Source organism: Pecten maximus, chromosome 18 (genome assembly GCF_902652985.1).
Source record: "Pecten maximus chromosome 18, xPecMax1.1, whole genome shotgun sequence".
Lineage (NCBI taxonomy): Eukaryota > Metazoa > Mollusca > Bivalvia > Pectinida > Pectinidae > Pecten > Pecten maximus.
In genome coordinates, this window is record NC_047032.1 from 1,623,363 (window position 1) to 1,642,599 (window position 19,237).

At 38.1% G+C, this 19,237-nt stretch overlaps 1 protein-coding gene across 1 annotated transcript in view; it reads right to left on the minus strand.

Annotated features, from left to right (window-relative positions):
• LOC117317035 (kinesin-like protein KIF13B) overlaps positions 1-19,237 on the minus strand; it is a 416,447-nt gene that overhangs the window by 63,630 nt on the left and 333,580 nt on the right. Inside the window, exons 14-17 of the mRNA XM_033871817.1 lie at positions 18,246-18,382; positions 13,602-13,711; positions 8,038-8,175; positions 5,254-5,437 (exon numbers count right to left, since the gene is read on the minus strand). Coding sequence (XP_033727708.1) covers positions 5,254-5,437; positions 8,038-8,175; positions 13,602-13,711; positions 18,246-18,382 — 569 coding nt within the window. The remainder of the gene's footprint in view (positions 1-5,253; positions 5,438-8,037; positions 8,176-13,601; positions 13,712-18,245; positions 18,383-19,237) is intronic.

Sequence of the window (19,237 nt, forward strand, 5' to 3'; positions counted from 1 at the left end):
CCTCCCATATCTATATATATACCCCCTCCCATATCTATATATATACCCCCTCCCATATCTTCATATAAAACCCCCTCCCATAACTACATATATACCCCCTCCCATATCTATATATATACCCCCCTCCAATGTCTACATATATACCCCCTCCCATATCTACATATATACCCCCTCCCATATCTACATATATACCCCCTCCCATATCTATATATATACCCCCTCCCATGTCTACATATATACCCCCTCCCATGTATATATATATACCCCCTCCCATATCTACATATATACCCCCTCCCATATCTATATATATACCCCCTCCCATATCTACATATATACCCCCTCCCATATCTATATATATACCCCCTCCCATATCTACATATATACCCCCTCCCATATCTATATATATACCCCCTCCCATATCTATATATATACCCCCTCCAATGTCTATATATATACCCCTCCCATGTCTACATATATACCCCCCCTCCTATATCTACATATATACCCCTCCCATATCTATATATATACCCCCCTCCCATGTCTATATATATACCCCCTCCCACGCCTACATATATACCCCCTCCCATATCTATATATATACCCCCTCCCATGTCTATATATATACCCCCTCCCACGCCTACATATATACCCCCTCCCATATCTATATATATACCCCCTCCCATATCTATATATATACCCCCTCCCATATCTACATATATACCCCCTCCCATATCTATATATATACCCCCTCCCATATCTACATATATACCCCCTCCCATATCTATATATATACCCCCTCCCATATCTATATATATACCCCCTCCCATATCTATATATATACCCCCTCCCATATCTATATATATACCCCCTCCCATGTCTACATATATACCCCCTCCCATATCTATATATATACCCCCTCTCATATCTATATATATACCCCCTCCCATATCTATATATATACCCTCTCCCATATCTACATATATACCCCCTCCCATGTCTATATATATACCCCCTCCCAAGTCTACATATATACCCCCCTCCCATATCTATATATACCCCCTCCCATGTCTACATATATACCCCCTCCCATATCTACATATATACCCCTCCCATATCTACATATATACCCCCTCCCATGTCTACATATATACCCCCTTCCATATCTATATATATATCCCCTCCCATGTCTACATATATACCCCCTCCCATATCTATATATATACCCCTCCCATATCTACATATATACCCCCTCCCATGTCTACATATATACCCCCTCCCATGTCTACATATATACCCCCTCCCATGTCTACATATATACCCCCTCCCATGTCTACATATATACCCCCTCCCATATCTATATATATACCCCCTCCCATATCTACATATATACCCCCTCCCATATCTACATATATACCCCCTCCCATATCTACATATATACCCCCTCCCATATCTTCATATATACCCCCTCCCATATCTTCATATAAACCCCCTCCCATAACTACATATATACCCCCTCCCATATCTATATATATACCCCCTCCAATGTCTACATATATACCCCCTCCCATATCTACATATATACCCCCTCCCATATCTACATATATACCCCCTCCCATATCTATATATACCCCCTCCCATGTCTACATATATACCCCCTCCCATGTATATATATATACCCCCCTCCCATATCTACATATATACCCCCTCCCATATCTATATATATACCCCCTCCCATATCTACATATATACCCCCCTCCCATATCTATATATATACCCCCTCCCATATCTACATATATACCCCCTCCCATATCTATATATATACCCCCTCCCATATCTATATATATACCCCCTCCAATGTCTATATATATACCCCTCCCATGTCTACATATATACCCCCCCTCCTATATCTACATATATACCCCTCCCATATCTATATATATACCCCCTCCCATGTCTATATATATACCCCCTCCCACGCCTACATATATACCCCCTCCCATATCTATATATATACCCCCCTCCCATGTCTATATATATACCCCCTCCCACGCCTACATATATACCCCCTCCCATATCTATATATATACCCCCTCCTATATCTATATATATACCCCCTCCCATATCTATATATATACCCCCTCCCATATCTACATATATACCCCCTCCCATATCTATATATATACCCCCTCCCATATCTACATATATACCCCCTCCCATATCTATATATATACCCCCCTCCCATATCTATATATATACCCCCTCCCATATCTATATATATACCCCCCTCCCATATCTATATATATACCCCCTCCCATGTCTACATATATACCCCCTCCCATATCTATATATATACCCCCTCTCATATCTATATATATACCCCCTCCCATATCTATATATATACCCTCTCCCATATCTACATATATACCCCCTCCCATGTCTATATATATACCCCCTCCCAAGTCTACATATATACCCCCTCCCATATCTATATATATACCCCCTCCCATGTCTACATATATACCCCCTCCCATATCTACATATATACCCCTCCCATATCTACATATATACCCCCTCCCATGTCTACATATATACCCCCTTCCATATCTATATATATATCCCCTCCCATGTCTACATATATACCCCCTCCCATATCTATATATATACCCCTCCCATATCTACATATATACCCCCTCCCATGTCTACATATATACCCCCTCCCATGTCTACATATATACCCCCTCCCATGTCTACATATATACCCCCTCCCATGTCTACATATATACCCCCTCCCATATCTATATATATACCCCCTCCCATATCTACATATATACCCCCTCCCATATCTACATATATACCCCCTCCCATATCTACATATATACCCCCTCCCATATCTTCATATATACCCCCTCCCATATCTACATATATACCCCCTCCCATGTCAACAAATATACCCCCTCCCACGCCTACATATATACCCCCTCCCATGTATACATTTGTCTGACAGCACACTCTAACAGGTCTATGTAATAAGCCCGACTTTTGTTTACCCTACCGAGTTGACAAAAACATATGAGTAATGATATAGATGTTTTGATTTATTTCTAACAAAACAGTAAATTGAATAAAATTAGTCCAGTTGGTTTCCATTTTAACATGTCACACCGACACACAACTTATCTAACAGACTCGCTTTGTTATCGCTGTTTGTAAAGCAATTCAATCGATCTTGTTCTATGTTACAGCCATTTAAATACAAGCTCCAAAGTATCTGGTGTTGGACATCATCGATAGCACTGTTACAGTACATAATATGTGTCACCAATACGTTTGTGTTACATTTCATCAGCCCCAACGTGTTGACAATTTTTAGACGAAGTGAGATTTAATCAAAAGCTCCTAGTTAGCAGAATCCGGGGAGGAAAATTAACGTAAAATCTTCTGTCAGTAAGAAACAACTTCTAAGCAAACAACAATATTTTTTCTTTGGTTTAACAAAATAAAGGTGTCTTTTCCTTGTAAATTACTCTCCTCCAAAAGTACATTTGACAGAAATGAAATGATGAATTGAAACAATATTATTGTATTATAAAGTGGGTATTGCTGCCAAATTTTTGTTGTAAATTTTGAGATATTTTCATTTTTTGTTTAATGTAGACAGTGATCTCGGTTTACGCCTTTTATTGATGTTTTAATGTAATATTCACGTGAAACACAGTGAATTGTAATATTGATTGTAATGCTGTTGTTTGTTGATATGCTGTGTTTTAATCTTATTTACCTTATTTATCCCGGAGCCTCCGACTCAAAAGTCATGGGATGGGCCTAATTATCGTATAATCAAATTACATTTGTTGTTCATCAAAGCCATATAAGATCAGTTTAGCAGACATTCCATGTTTTTATGTTAGAAACTACATTTTATGTCAATTAAAATGGCCTGGCCTAATTATCCCAGAACCTGTCAATTGTTTAATTCTGCTGAAAAAAAAGTAAAACGAAATATTTTCAAAATGTACAACAATTTCAACTTTGTAGATATTTGGAAAAAAACATATTTCTTGTTTTTTTTCTTATTGAACAGCATTAGACATGCCTATGTTTATTGTAAGATATACAAATATGGAAATGGCAGGAAAACCAAACCTCCTTCTCATCATTATAATGTGAAAATAGTTCCTTGTTGTAGATTGTGGTTCGTTATATGCATAACTCTTCTGTCAATGATAGAATCCTAGTCCTGAACTCCAGACATTCTCAATGGAATTGGTTTGTACAGATTGATTGTCCTCGACACAGTCAGGGTCAAGGAGACAACAAACCAGACAACAAAGTACAGAAACAATGAAACGGACAGGTAAGAAAGGGAAAGACAGGTAAGAAAGGGAAAGACAGGAAGGAAAAGCCAGGTGTGAAAGGAAAAGAAAGGGAAAGACAGGAAGGAAAGGGAGAGACAGGAAGGAAAAGTCAGGTGAGAAAGGGAAAGACAGGAAGGAAAAGTCAGGTGAGAAAGGAAAAAGACAGGAAGGAAAAGTCAGGTAAGAAAGGGAAAGACAGGAAGGAAAAGTCAGGTGAGAAAGGAAAAGTCAGATTAGAAAGAAAAAGACAGGAAGGAAAAGTCAGATAAGAAAGAAAAAGACAGGAAGGAAAAGACAGGTAAGGAAGGAAAAGACAGGAAGGAAAAGACAGGTAAGAAAGGAAAAGACAGGAAGGAAAAGTCAGGTAAGGAAGGAAAAGACAGGTAGGAAAGGAAAAGTCAGGTGAGAAAGGAAAAGACAGGTAGGAAAGGAAAAGACAGGAAAGTAGGGTAAGACAGGTGAGAAAGGGAAAGACAGGAAAGTAGGGTAAGACAGGTGAGAAAGGGAAAGACAGGAAAGTAGGGTAAGACAGGTGAGAAAGGGAAAGACAGGAAAGTAGGGTAAGACAGGTGAGAAAGGGAAAGACAGGAAATAAAGGAAAAGTCAGACGAGAAAGAAAAAGACAGGAAAGAAAGGGGTAGACCGGAAAGAACAGAAAAATTAAATTATCAAATCCATTTTCCTATTAGACTTATTCTTATCTGGTTACCACCAAAACAATATTGTAACATCAATATTTATAAAATAAATCACACTATTTATGACTATGTGGTTCATGACATTACTGAACATCCCAATTATGTTGCTATTATACAGAATCTAATGTTTGACCATGCAGTGGTTAAAGTTGACAAACACTTAAGGATGACATAGTTATCAAACAGAGAAATGTCTATACCTTTGCTGTGCCCACTCCTGGTACTTCCTCTGGATACTACTCTGGGCAGAGATTGACCCCGTGGGGGTCAGCATGTTGGGGCTCATTGGAAGGAAGGGCATGGAGGGAGTCCCTGGGGACATGAGCTGACTCCTTAGGATCTGCATCTGCCTCTCATAGCTTTGTTTCTGCTTCTCTAGGGCCTCTGTTCACAAGAAATATGACATTCTAACATATCAACAATAAAACTTTGTACATCACCCAGTAAAACGATGTAAAACGATGTACATCACCGAGTAAAACGATGTAAATCACCCTGTAAAACAATGTACATCACCCAGTAAAACGATGTACATTACCCAGTAAAACGATGTACATCACCTAGTATAACAATGTATATTACCCAGTAAAACGATGAACATCACCCAGTAAAACAATGTACATTACCCAGTAAAACGATGTAAAACGATGTACATCACCTAGTAAAACGATGTACATCACCCAGTCAAACGATGTACATCACCCAGTAAAACGATGTACATCACCCAGTCAAACGATGTACATCACCTAGTAAAACGATGTACCTCACCCAGTAAAACGATGTACATCACCCAGTAAAACGATGTACATCACCTAGTAAAACGATGTACATCACCCATTAAAACAATGTACATCACCCAGTAAAATGATGTACATCACCTAGTAAAACAATGTACATCACCCAGTAAAATGATGTACATCACCTAGTAAAACGATGTACATCACCCAGTAAAACGATGTACATCACCTAGTAAAACGATGTATATCACCCAGTAAAACGATGTACATCACCCAGTAAAACGATGTATATCACCCAGTAAAACGATGTACATCACCCAGTAAAACAATGTACATCACCCAGTAAAACGATGTACATCACCTAGTAAAACGATGTATATCACCGAGTAAAACGATGTACATCACCTAGTAAAACAATGTACATCACCCAGTAAAATGATGTACATTACCCAGTCAAACGATGTAAAACGATGTTCATCACCTAGTAAAACGATGTTCATCACCTAGTAAAACGATGTACATCACCTAGTAAAACAATGTACATCACCTAGTAAAACAATGTACATCACCCAGTAAAATGATGTACATTACCCAGTCAAACGATGTAAAACGATGTTCATCACCTAGTAAAACGATGTTCATCACCTAGTAAAACGATGTACATCACCCAGTCAAACGATGTACATCACCCAGTAAAACGATGTACATCACCTAGTAAAACAATGTACATTACCCAGTCAAACGATGTACATCACCCAGTAAAACGATGTACATCACCCAGTAAAACAATGTACATCACCTAGTATAACAATGTACATCACCCAGTAAAACGATGTACATTACCCAGTCAAACAATGTACATCACCTAGTATAACAATGTACATCACCCAGTAAAACGATGTAAAACGATGTACATCACCCTGTAAAACGATGTACATCACCTAGTAAAACGATGTACATCACCCAGTAAAACGATGTACATTACCCAGTAAAACGATGTACATCACCCAGTAAAACGATGTACATCACCTAGTAAAACGATGTACATTACCCAGTCAAACGATGTACATTACCCAGTCAAACGATGTACATCACCCAGTAAAACGATGTACATTACCTAGTAAAACGATGTACATCACCCAGTCAAACGATGTACATTACCCAGTCAAACGATGTACATCACCCAGTAAAACGATGTACATTACCCAGTCAAACGATGTAAAACGATGTACATCACCTAGTAAAACGATGTACATTACCCAGTCAAACGATGTACATTACCCAGTCAAACGATGTACATCACCCAGTAAAACGATGTACATTACCTAGTAAAACGATGTACATCACCCAGTCAAACGATGTAAAACGATGTACATCACCTAGTAAAACGATGTACATCACCCAGTAAAACGATGTACATCACCCAGTAAAACGATGTACATCACCCAGTAAAACGATGTAAAACGATGTACATCAATAAGTAAAACAATGTAAAACGATGTACATCACCCAGTAAAATGATGTACATTACCCAGTCAAACGATGTAAAATGATGTACATCACCCAGTAAAACGATGTACATCACCCAGTAAAACGATGTACATCACCCAGTAAAACGATGTACATCACCCAGTAAAACGATGTACATCACCCAGTAAAACGATGTACATCACCCAGTAAAACAATGTACATCACCCAGTAAAACGATGTACATCACCCAGTAAAACGATGTACATCACCCAGTAAAACGATGTACATCACCTAGTAAAACAATGTACATTACCCAGTCAAACGATGTACATCACCCAGTAAAACGATGTACATCACCTAGTAAAACAATGTACATCACCCAGTAAAACGATGTACATCACCCAGTAAAACGATGTACATCACCTAATAAAACAATGTATATTACCCAGTCAAACGATGTAAAACGATGTACATCACCCTGGAAAACGATGTACATCACCCAGTAATGATGTTATTTCTCAGAGATCTCGACCCTCAATAGCTTTTTGCTTTTTCCAAATTTTACAAGTAGTTATATACCCTGATTTTTTTTTAGTTAAAAGTTCTACAACAGAGTTATGTACCCTGATTTAGATTTATAGTTTTTTTTTCAGTTAAAAGTTCTACAACAGAGTTATGTACCCTGATTATAGATATATTATTTTTCAGTTTAAAGTTCTACAATTATAATTATTTTTTTGAGTTTCTCGAGTTGAGCAAGAAAGAAGAGTTATGTACCTTGTTTGTCCTCTTCGTACTGTTGTTCGATTGCGATGATAGCCTCCTGTATTGGGTCGTTAGAAAACTCTTTACTCATCAACTCCTGCTGGGCAAAGTTGTAGTCAATGGGCTGTTCAGGTTCTGAAGACTGGGGACCTGAAACAGTCATTATACTAACGATCATCTATATCAGTATAGAGACCGAGGACCTGAAACAGTCATTATACTAACGATCATCTATATCAGTATAGAGACCGGGGACCTGAAACAGTCATTATACTAACGATCATCTATATCAGTATAGAGACCGGGGCCCTGAAACAGTCATTATACTAACGATCATCTATATCAGTATAGAGACCGGGGACCTGAAACAGTCATTATACTAACGATATTCTATATCAGTATAGAGACCGGGGACCTGAAACAGTCATTATACTAACGATCATCTATATCAGTATAGAGACCGGGGACCTGAAACAGTCATTATACTAACGATCATCTATATCAGTATAGAGACCGGGGACCTGAAACAGTCATTATACTAACGATCATCTATATCAGTATAGAGACCGGGGACCTGAAACAGTCATTATACTAACGATCATCTATATCAGTATAGAGACCGGGGACCTGAAACAGTCATTATACTAACGATCATCTATATCAGTATAGAGACCGGGGACCTGAAACAGTCATTATACTAACGATCATCTATATCAGTATAGAGACCGGGGACCTGTCATTATACTAACGATCATCTATATCAGTATAGAGACCGGGGACCTGAAAGAGTCATTATACTAACGATCATCTATATCAGTATAGAGACCGGGGAACTGAAACAGTCATTATACTAACGATCATCTATATCAGTATAGAGACCGGGGACCTGAAACAGTCATTATACTAACGATCATCTATATCAGTATAGAGACCGGGGACCTGAAACAGTCATTATACTAACGATCATCTATATCAGTATAGAGACCGGGGACCTGAAACAGTCATTATACTAACGATCATCTATATCAGTATAGAGACCGGGGACCTGAAACAGTCATTATACTAACGATCATCTATATCAGTATAGAGACCGGGGACCTGAAACAGTCATTATACTAACGATCATCTATATCAGTATAGAGACCGGGGACCTGAAACAGTCATTATACTAACGATCATCTATATCAGTATAGAGACCGGGGACCTGAAACAGTCATTATACTAACGATCATCTATATCAGTATAGAGACCGGGGACCTGAAACAGTCATTATACTAACGATCATCTATATCAGTATAGAGACCGGGGACCTGAAACAGTCATTATACTAACGATCATCTATATCAGTATAGAGACCGGGGACCTGAAACAGTCATTATACTAACGATCATCTATATCAGTATAGAGACCGGGGACCTGAAACAGTCATTATACTAACGATCATCTATATCAGTATAGAGACCGGGGACCTGAACAGTCATTATACTAACGATCATCTATATCAGTATAGAGACCGGGGCCCTGAAACAGTCATTATACTAACGATCATCTATATCAGTATAGAGACCGGGGACCTGAAACAGTCATTATACTAACGATCATCTATATCAGTATAGAGACCGGGGACCTGAAACAGTCATTATACTAACGATCATCTATATCAGTATAGAGACCGGGGACCTGAAACAGTCATTATACTAACGATCATCTATATCAGTATAGAGACCGGGGACCTGAAACAGTCATTATACTAACGATCATCTATATCAGTATAGAGACCGGGGACCTGAAACAGTCATTATACTAACGATATTCTATATCAGTATAGAGACCGGGGACCTGAAACAGTCATTATACTAACGATCATCTATATCAGTATAGAGACCGGGGACCTGAAACAGTCATTATACTAACGATCTTCTATATCAGTATAGAGACCGGGGACCTGAAACAGTCATTATACTAACGATATTCTATATCAGTATAGAGACCGGGGACCTGAAACAGTCATTATACTAACGATCATCTATATCAGTATAGAGACCGGGGACCTGAAACAGTCATTATACTAACGATCATCTATATCAGTATAGAGACCGGGGACCTGAAACAGTCATTATACTAACGATCATCTATATCAGTATAGAGACCGGGGACCTGAAACAGTCATTATACTAACGATCATCTATATCAGTATAGAGACCGGGGACCTGAAACAGTCATTATACTAACGATCATCTATATCAGTATAGAGACCGGGGACCTGAAACAGTCATTATACTAACGATCATCTATATCAGTATAGAGACCGGGGACCTGAAACAGTCATTATACTAACGATATTCTATATCAGTATAGAGACCGGGGACCTGAAACAGTCATTATACTAACGATCATCTATATCAGTATAGAGACCGGGGACCTGAAACAGTCATTATACTAACGATCATCTATATCAGTATAGAGACCGGGGACCTGAAACAGTCATTATACTAACGATCATCTATATCAGTGTAGAGACCGGGGACCTGAAACAGTCATTATACTAACGATCATCTATATCAGTGTAGAGACCGGGGACCTGAAACAGTCATTATACTAACGATCATCTATATCAGTGTAGAGACCGGGGACCTGAAACAGTCATTATACTAACGATCATCTATATCAGTATAGAGACCGGGGCCCTGAAACAGTCATTATACTAACGATTATCTATATCAGTATAGAGACCGGGGCCCTGAAACAGTCATTATACTAACGATTATCTATATCAGTATAGAGACCGGGGCCCTGAAACAGTCATTATACTAACGATATTCTATATCAGTATAGAGACCGGGGACCTGAAACAGTCATTATACTAACGATCATCTATATCAGTATAGAGACTGGGGACCTGAAACAGTCATTATACTAACGATCATCTATATCAGTATAGAGACCGGGGACCTGAAACAGTCATTATACTAACGATCATCTATATCAGTATAGAGACCGGGGACCTGAAACAGTCATTATACTAACGATCATCTATATCAGTATAGAGACCGGGGACCTGAAACAGTCATTATACTAACGATCATCTATATCAGTATAGAGACCGGGGACCTGAAACAGTCATTATACTAACGATCATCTATATCAGTATAGAGACCGGGGACCTGAAACAGTCATTATACTAACGATCATCTATATCAGTATAGAGACCGGGGACCTGAAACAGTCATTATACTAACGATCATCTATATCAGTATAGAGACCGGGGACCTGAAACAGTCATTATACTAACGATCATCTATATCAGTATAGAGACCGGGGACCTGAAACAGTCATTATACTAACGATATTCTATATCAGTATAGAGACCGGGGACCTGAAACAGTCATTATACTAACGATCATCTATATCAGTATAGAGACCGGGGACCTGAAACAGTCATTATACTAACGATCATCTATATCAGTATAGAGACCGGGGACCTGAAACAGTCATTATACTAACGATATTCTATATCAGTATAGAGACCGGGGACCTGAAACAGTCATTATACTAACGATCATCTATATCAGTATAGAGACCGGGGACCTGAAACAGTCATTATACTAACGATCATCTATATCAGTATAGAGACCGGGGACCTGAAACAGTCATTATACTAACGATCATCTATATCAGTATAGAGACCGGGGACCTGAAACAGTCATTATACTAACGATCATCTATATCAGTATAGAGACCGGGGACCTGAAACAGTCATTATACTAACGATCATCTATATCAGTATAGAGACCGGGGACCTGAAACAGTCATTATACTAACGATCATCTATATCAGTATAGAGACCGGGGACCTGAAACAGTCATTATACTAACGATCATCTATATCAGTATAGAGACCGGGGACCTGAAACAGTCATTATACTAACGATCATCTATATCAGTATAGAGACCGGGGACCTGAAACAGTCATTATACTAACGATCATCTATATCAGTATAGAGACCGGGGACCTGAAACAGTCATTATACTAACGATCATCTATATCAGTGTAGAGACCGGGGACCTGAAACAGTCATTATACTAACGATCATCTATATCAGTATAGAGACCGGGGCCCTGAAACAGTCATTATACTAACGATTATCTATATCAGTATAGAGACCGGGGCCCTGAAACAGTCATTATACTAACGATATTCTATATCAGTATAGAGACCGGGGACCTGAAACAGTCATTATACTAACGATCATCTATATCAGTATAGAGACTGGGGACTTGAAACAGTCATTATACTAACGATCATCTATATCAGTATAGAGACCGGGGACCTGAAACAGTCATTATACTAACGATCATCTATATCAGTATAGAGACCGGGGACCTGAAACAGTCATTATACTAACGATCATCTATATCAGTATAGAGACCGGGGACCTGAAACAGTCATTATACTAACGATCATCTATATCAGTATAGAGACCGGGGACCTGAAACAGTCATTATACTAACGATCATCTATATCAGTATAGAGACCGGGGACCTGAAACAGTCATTATACTTTCGTCTCATTATACCAATGTAACTATTTAAGCCAATGGGAAGACAGTATTCTGTCACATGATGTTCTAATTTACTATTTCTCTAGGAATGAAAGATGACTCTACAGGACAAAAACATTTTAAGCCCTCATAAAGTTTAATAACATCTCATATATTATAAGGTTATGATTTCTGAACAAGGGGCATAAACTCCATCTGCTAAGAAGACACAATACAATGATTTTTATTGTTCTTTTGAAGATAAACTGATGGCCTTCCTCTTTTATTGTTTTGTATGTTTTCAGGGGTTTAACCACCCCCTACCCCCCTAACAGTCAGGGTCATATGAGGTGAGTCAAGGAGACACTTAGAGTAAGAAAACAAAGAAAGATAGAGTGATGAGGAAAGAAAGAAAAAATGTAAGATCCCAAGTGTCATGTAAAGTACACCTATCAACTTCTTAATACTGTAAGCTATATATAATTCAACAATGGTACATCTTTATCTTAATTGTTCAATACTGTATTTCTATAAGCCATTAAACATTGTTCAATATATCTACCTAATCACTGACACCATTGATGCTCTTCTAAATAAAACCCCCGATATTGTGTTGGTGTAAAACTGTATCTATAATTGATGCTTTTTCTATGTATTTCATGTACCTATATGAATAAAAAGATTTCAAAACTGAAAAAAAAAAAAAAAAAAAAGAAAAAAAAAGTGTCATCTAAAGGAATCTTACGACCCGCAGCAAGGTACAGATGACAAATTTCTTCCCCGCTCCTCGAGGGGTTCTGTTTTTATTACATTCAATCAAAATTACTAATTACTAAAGAAGTATAAGAATGGATAAGAAAATTCTGACTTCTCATTTAAGTCACATGAATACTGATACAACTAAACTCCCTAACCTTGAGAATAGATAAAGACAATTTCTCTTGAGGATTTGATTTGTAAAACAGGCATGTTAAACTTTATAACGGCAATAACTGAAATTCTTGGATTCCTATAAATATGTCCATGTAACACTTACTGTTAAGTTTGGGGCAGTTAAGACGGAAGAAATGGTTATTGCCCCATAAGATTCGGTCACCATGACGAACGCGGGTTTTCTGAACAACCTTGGAACCATTGACACAGGTCCTGAAAAAGAAAGATAAATATTTAAAAAACGAAAATATTTGTGAGACAATATGGAACTTAAAAATAGTAACCCAAAGCATCTCAAAAATTGGAAATCTCCAATCTTACTGCACAGAATTGATGTTGACCCACAACGTATATTAACTTGTTTGATTGCTGGGTTTATTGCCCTATGAACAGTCTGGGTCATTTTGATGTGGGGTCTCCTTTTGTAGTAGTTAGTGACTACCTCACTGAACAACATACGAGAGGCTCGTCACATGCAATCCAGAGCAATCAGGGTGAAGTGTCTTGCCCAAAGATGTGTTGGTGGAGGAATCGAAGGTGTATACTAGGGATATTCTAATAGAGCTCCATAGACAACAGGTCCGACAGAGTCCGATCAAATCCCTGGAGATCCGACTCCAGAGTCCGTATCAAATCCCTGGAGATCCGACTCCAGAGTCCGTATCAAATCCCTGGAGATCCGACTCCAGAGTCCGTATCAAATCCCTGGAGATCCGACTCCAGAGTCCGTATCAAATCCCTGGAGATCGGACTCTAGAGTCCGTATCAAATCCCTGGAGATCCGACCCCAGAGTTTTAATCAAATACCTGGAGATCTGACTCCAGAGTCTGTATCAAATCCCTGGAGATCCGACTCCAGAGTCTGTATCAAATCCCTGGAGATCTAACTCCACAGTCCATATCAAATCCCTGGAGATCCGACTCCAGAGTCCGTATCAAATCCCTGGAGATACGACTCCAGAGTCCGTATCAAATCCCTGGAGATACGACTCCAGAGTCCGTATCAAATCCCTGGAGATCCGACTCCAGAGTCCATATCAAATCCCTGGAGATCCGACTCCAGAGTCCATATCAAATCCCTGGAGATCCGACTCCAGAGTCTGTATCAAATCCCTGGAGATCCGACTCCAGAGTCCGTATCAAATCCCTGGAGATCCGACTCCAGAGTCCATATCAAATCCCTGAGATCGTACTCCAGAGTCCGTATCAAATCCCTGGAGATCCGACTCCAGAGTCCGTATCAAATCCCTGGAGATCAGACTCCAGAGTCCATATCAAATCCCTGGAGATCCGACTCCAGAGTCCGTATCAAATCCCTGGAGATCCGACTCTAGAGTCCGTATCAAATCCCTAGAGATCCGACTCCAGAGTCCATATCAAATCCCTGGAGATCTGACTCCAGAGTCCGTATCAAATCCCTGGAGATCCGACTCCAGAGTCCGTATCAAATCCCTGGAGATCCGACTCCAGAGTCTGTATCAAATCCCTGGAGATCGGACTCCAGAGTCCTTATCAAATCCCTGGAGATCCGACTCCAGATTCTGTATCAAATCCCTGGAGATCAGACTCCAGATTCTGTATCGAAACCCTGGAGATCAGACTCCAGAGTCCGTATCAAATCCCTGGAGATCCGACTCCAGAGTCCGTATCAAATCCCTGGAGATCTGACTCCAGAGTCCTTATCAAATCCCTGGAGATCCGACTCCAGAGTCCGTATCAAATCCCTGGAGATCCGACTCCAGATTCTGTATCAAATCCCTGGAGATCCGACTCCAGAGTCCGTATCAAATCCCTGGAGATCCGACTCCAGAGTCCGTATCAAATCCCTGGAGATCCGACTCCAGAGTCTGTATCAAATCCATGGACATCTGACTCCAGATTCTGTATCAAATCCCTGGAGATCTGACTCCAGATTCTTTATCAAATCCCAAGATGTTCAGACGAAACATAAAATATCTGTCAAAGTAAATCAATTAAACACCATCGAAAATTGAAACCAAAATATGTAATAATATTCCGAATGTGTATTTCAATAGGACTACAATATTGTCCTGAATGAACAGCCTAGAGGCCATCCTTATTAAGTAAAGTATCCTGGCAACGTATCATAATTAAAACCCACTACATGAACCAAGGGTACCTTAATTGCTTGCTCTCTTTCAAATCTCTGGAAAAAATCACAGATCCATGTAAAAATCTTTCTTGCTATTAGTGTTCAAGTGAAATGGACATCAATTTCAAACAATGGTAGTTTGAATGAGTAACGAGTACGGTATGTTATAACCAATAGCTGTAATCTCCTCAACTCAGGTGGTTAATCTGTAGCTGTCTAACCTACACACCGGGCTAATGTAAAAATTTCTATTGATTCAGGGGAAAACAGAAAATAATCAGAAATACAAATATACAATATAAAATAATAGACATGTATTCATGAGAAACCAAGTACAAACACAGAGAAACACTCAATGATCTAAAATCTAATACACCTGAGTAGTTGCAGTCTTATCAAACAACTAATTAGATCCTATTGTGTGATTTTAACTAGAAATCACGACCTTGAAAAGCCCTGATAGTCTTAATAGTGAAGGTTTGGTTATCTAGCGACAGCTTTTGTTGCTAGCTTTGAATTTGAACCATGTTATGATGAAAAGATCTACGCCGATGCAATTTCAGGTTCCAACAAACCATTTTAATCCACTTGGACTGAAATCTTAATCTGCTGTCAAGTTTTTTGCCAAGAAAATCAATACAATCTTATGTTCTACTGTAACGGCTATTTTATTTACTACATGCAAAATGATCAATCTCAATCGTCTTGTTTGGAGACGGAGAACTTTATGTAATAAGAATCATACTGCATCACAAAAATGGAATTACAAATATATTGGAAACACATTTTTTGGTCATTTCATTACTTCCATGAATATTTCATCAGAAAAATGGTATTTTGAAATATGATTTCTAATTAAGTATCTGTGATTGTCAACTCTCAGTGATAATATGACAAACAGACATTTTCATTTTTTTTCTGATGACACTAAAAAAACTGCTTGGAGTTATTTAAATTGAATTTTCTGATGATATCTAAAGTTTGTTTTCTCTCGAAACCCTGACCTTATATTTTATTTTTCTGATAACATAAAAAAAACAAACTTTTGCTTTAATGCCCCACTCCCTTTATCTGTTCTTGGTGTCATTAGCAACGAAGTGCTAAGAGTTACTTCCCTTGAAGTTTAAGCTGGCCTTCAACTTTTCCTGGTATCAACAACAACAAAGTGTTAAAGTGATTTCCCTTGAAGTCATATTTATACTGCTTTTAACTTTTTTTTCTGATGCCATTAAAAAGCAAAGAGTTAATAATTACCTCCCTTGAATCTATATTTATCTTAGCCTTTACCTTTTTCAAGAGTTAAGAGTTAACTCCCTTGAATTTATATCTATCTTAAGCCTTTAACTTTTTCAAGAGTTAAGAATTAACTCCCTTGAATCTATATCTATCTTAAACCTTTACCTTTTTCAGGAGTTACCTCCCTTGAATCTATATTCATCTTAGCCTTTACCTTTTTCAAGAGTTATTTCCCTTGAATCTTTTCAAGAGTTAAGAGTTATTTCCCTTGAATCTATATTCATCTGGGAAAAAAATCATTATTTCCAATGAGAATCCGCCATGAATGCATTTAAAACAGAACACAAAGGCTCCCCCGTCCTCCAATACCAGTTTTCCTATCTAACATTAGATGTACCCCATCAAATCAATATGTATTTCTATAAGGTACAATACGAGTTATTTAGTCCTTTTTAAACAACATGCTAATGAATAACCCTTGGTTGGCTGCTACACTTGTTATGGCGTTATTCAATAATGTGTCATGTTTAATAATTTCCATGTTGTAAATTGTCCTGGAGATCTCTGGTATCAATACAAAGTGCCATGTTGCTTTGACATATCAGCATGAGGTCCAATCTTCTGTAACCATAATGACATTGTTTACGATGTTAACCAACAGAGTCAACAAAAAATTGGGCGATGTTGGCTGACAGATTCGACACAAATTGAGAGTACATTGGAGGGCATTATTGGAAAGAATAATATTTCCATATTGGTACCTGAAAGCTTTTACTCCATTCTGTACAGAACGTTATCGTGAATACTAAACAGGTCAGGTCTATAACAAACACTGGCAGACTACTAAACATCTCTCCTGGCGTCTTAACAAAAGTTAATAAGTAGAATTGAATGTTCCTCACGAAGTCTCTCACGGTAATGATTACAAATCATTTTGAAACTTTCATCCATATTTTCATTGTTTTTTCCCCCTTTTTTTAAATGAAGTAAAGCAAAAGCAGCAAAAAAAAAAAAAAAAATGTGTCCTGGCAGCCATCTTTGATTACAGGCTGACCCTAAAAATATAACCCTTGGTCAGGAAAATCGTTTCAGGTACTGTAGGTTCATGCTGAATCCCACTGGTGGAAGTTTGTAATGTGAATAGTTAATGGACCGTGGATGGCACAGGACGATGGAAGAAGCATGAAGACTATGGGTAATCAGATGACCTAATTACAAGCTTCCTGTGATTCCTACCAACTAGAAATAGGTTAATATATAGGCCCCAAGTAAAAGCATTTTTCTTTATTGTAACCTATTTCTTTAACATGGTTCCTTCAATTTTGGATTCTTAATTTTCCAATTTTCTATTAATTTCTATTATTTACATTTTCCTTGCAATAACTATGGAAAACATACCTAGCGCCCTCTAGTGGTGAGAGAAACACATCGTTGACCTCGATCGTGACGAGACAGTGCTCCGGCTGTATACCAAGTCCACTTAGTTGTATGTCCTGTTGGGTTGCTGCATCAGTGCTGCCCACTAGTGTGTGTTCCTGTAAGAAAGGGCAGACAACTCAGTGTGATATAAGTGACACATTTACAAAATAATCCTCTAAATGTCCACTAAAAGTAGTAAATATAAACTAAAAATAATTCTTCATACAGGAACTCTGAAAGTTAAATAAAAACACAGAAAATAAGTTAGAAATGAATATATAATATAATATATCAAGAGTAGATGACAACACACAATTATATATATGGTATGGTGTTATTTTTAGACATATGGGCTTATGGTAAAACACTACATGTTCAGCTGTAGCATAGAAATCTCCAAACCAGTCATCGATCCTGTTTAGCATTGTAAAAAAAAAAAATCAATAACAATAAATTCCCCATATTTCAATTAATTCAATTCTATTCTTATATTTGACAAATAATCCTTTTTTTATTCCAGCCTTAGATCAGAATGGAAAATCATTACTCCATAAAATCACAAAGGATCGTCACCAACAGTATCAAACTTAGACGGCTTGAGAAGCGGTCACTCTTAACACCAGTTTTTCGATGATTAAGAAATATACCAAAGAATACAGCAAACCTTTCTGTTTAAAATCCAGTGGTAACTAGAGACTTTGTGTGAGGAAGCTTTCCACTGATATTTATACTCTACTTTCTAATGCGCCAATCAGAAAAATTTAGGCACTAAATACATAATGAAATTCTGCCGAATTCTCCAGGAAATCATTATTCCTAATGAAGGATACAGATAATTCTACCTCTGTATAAAAATACTGATCCAAATTTGTAGTGAGAGGTTTTGGAGAGTCATAACCCAGAATTATCACTTCAGTCAGCATTGCCTTCCGCATACCAAATAAGGAAATAGGGGTCTAAAGGTCGTAATG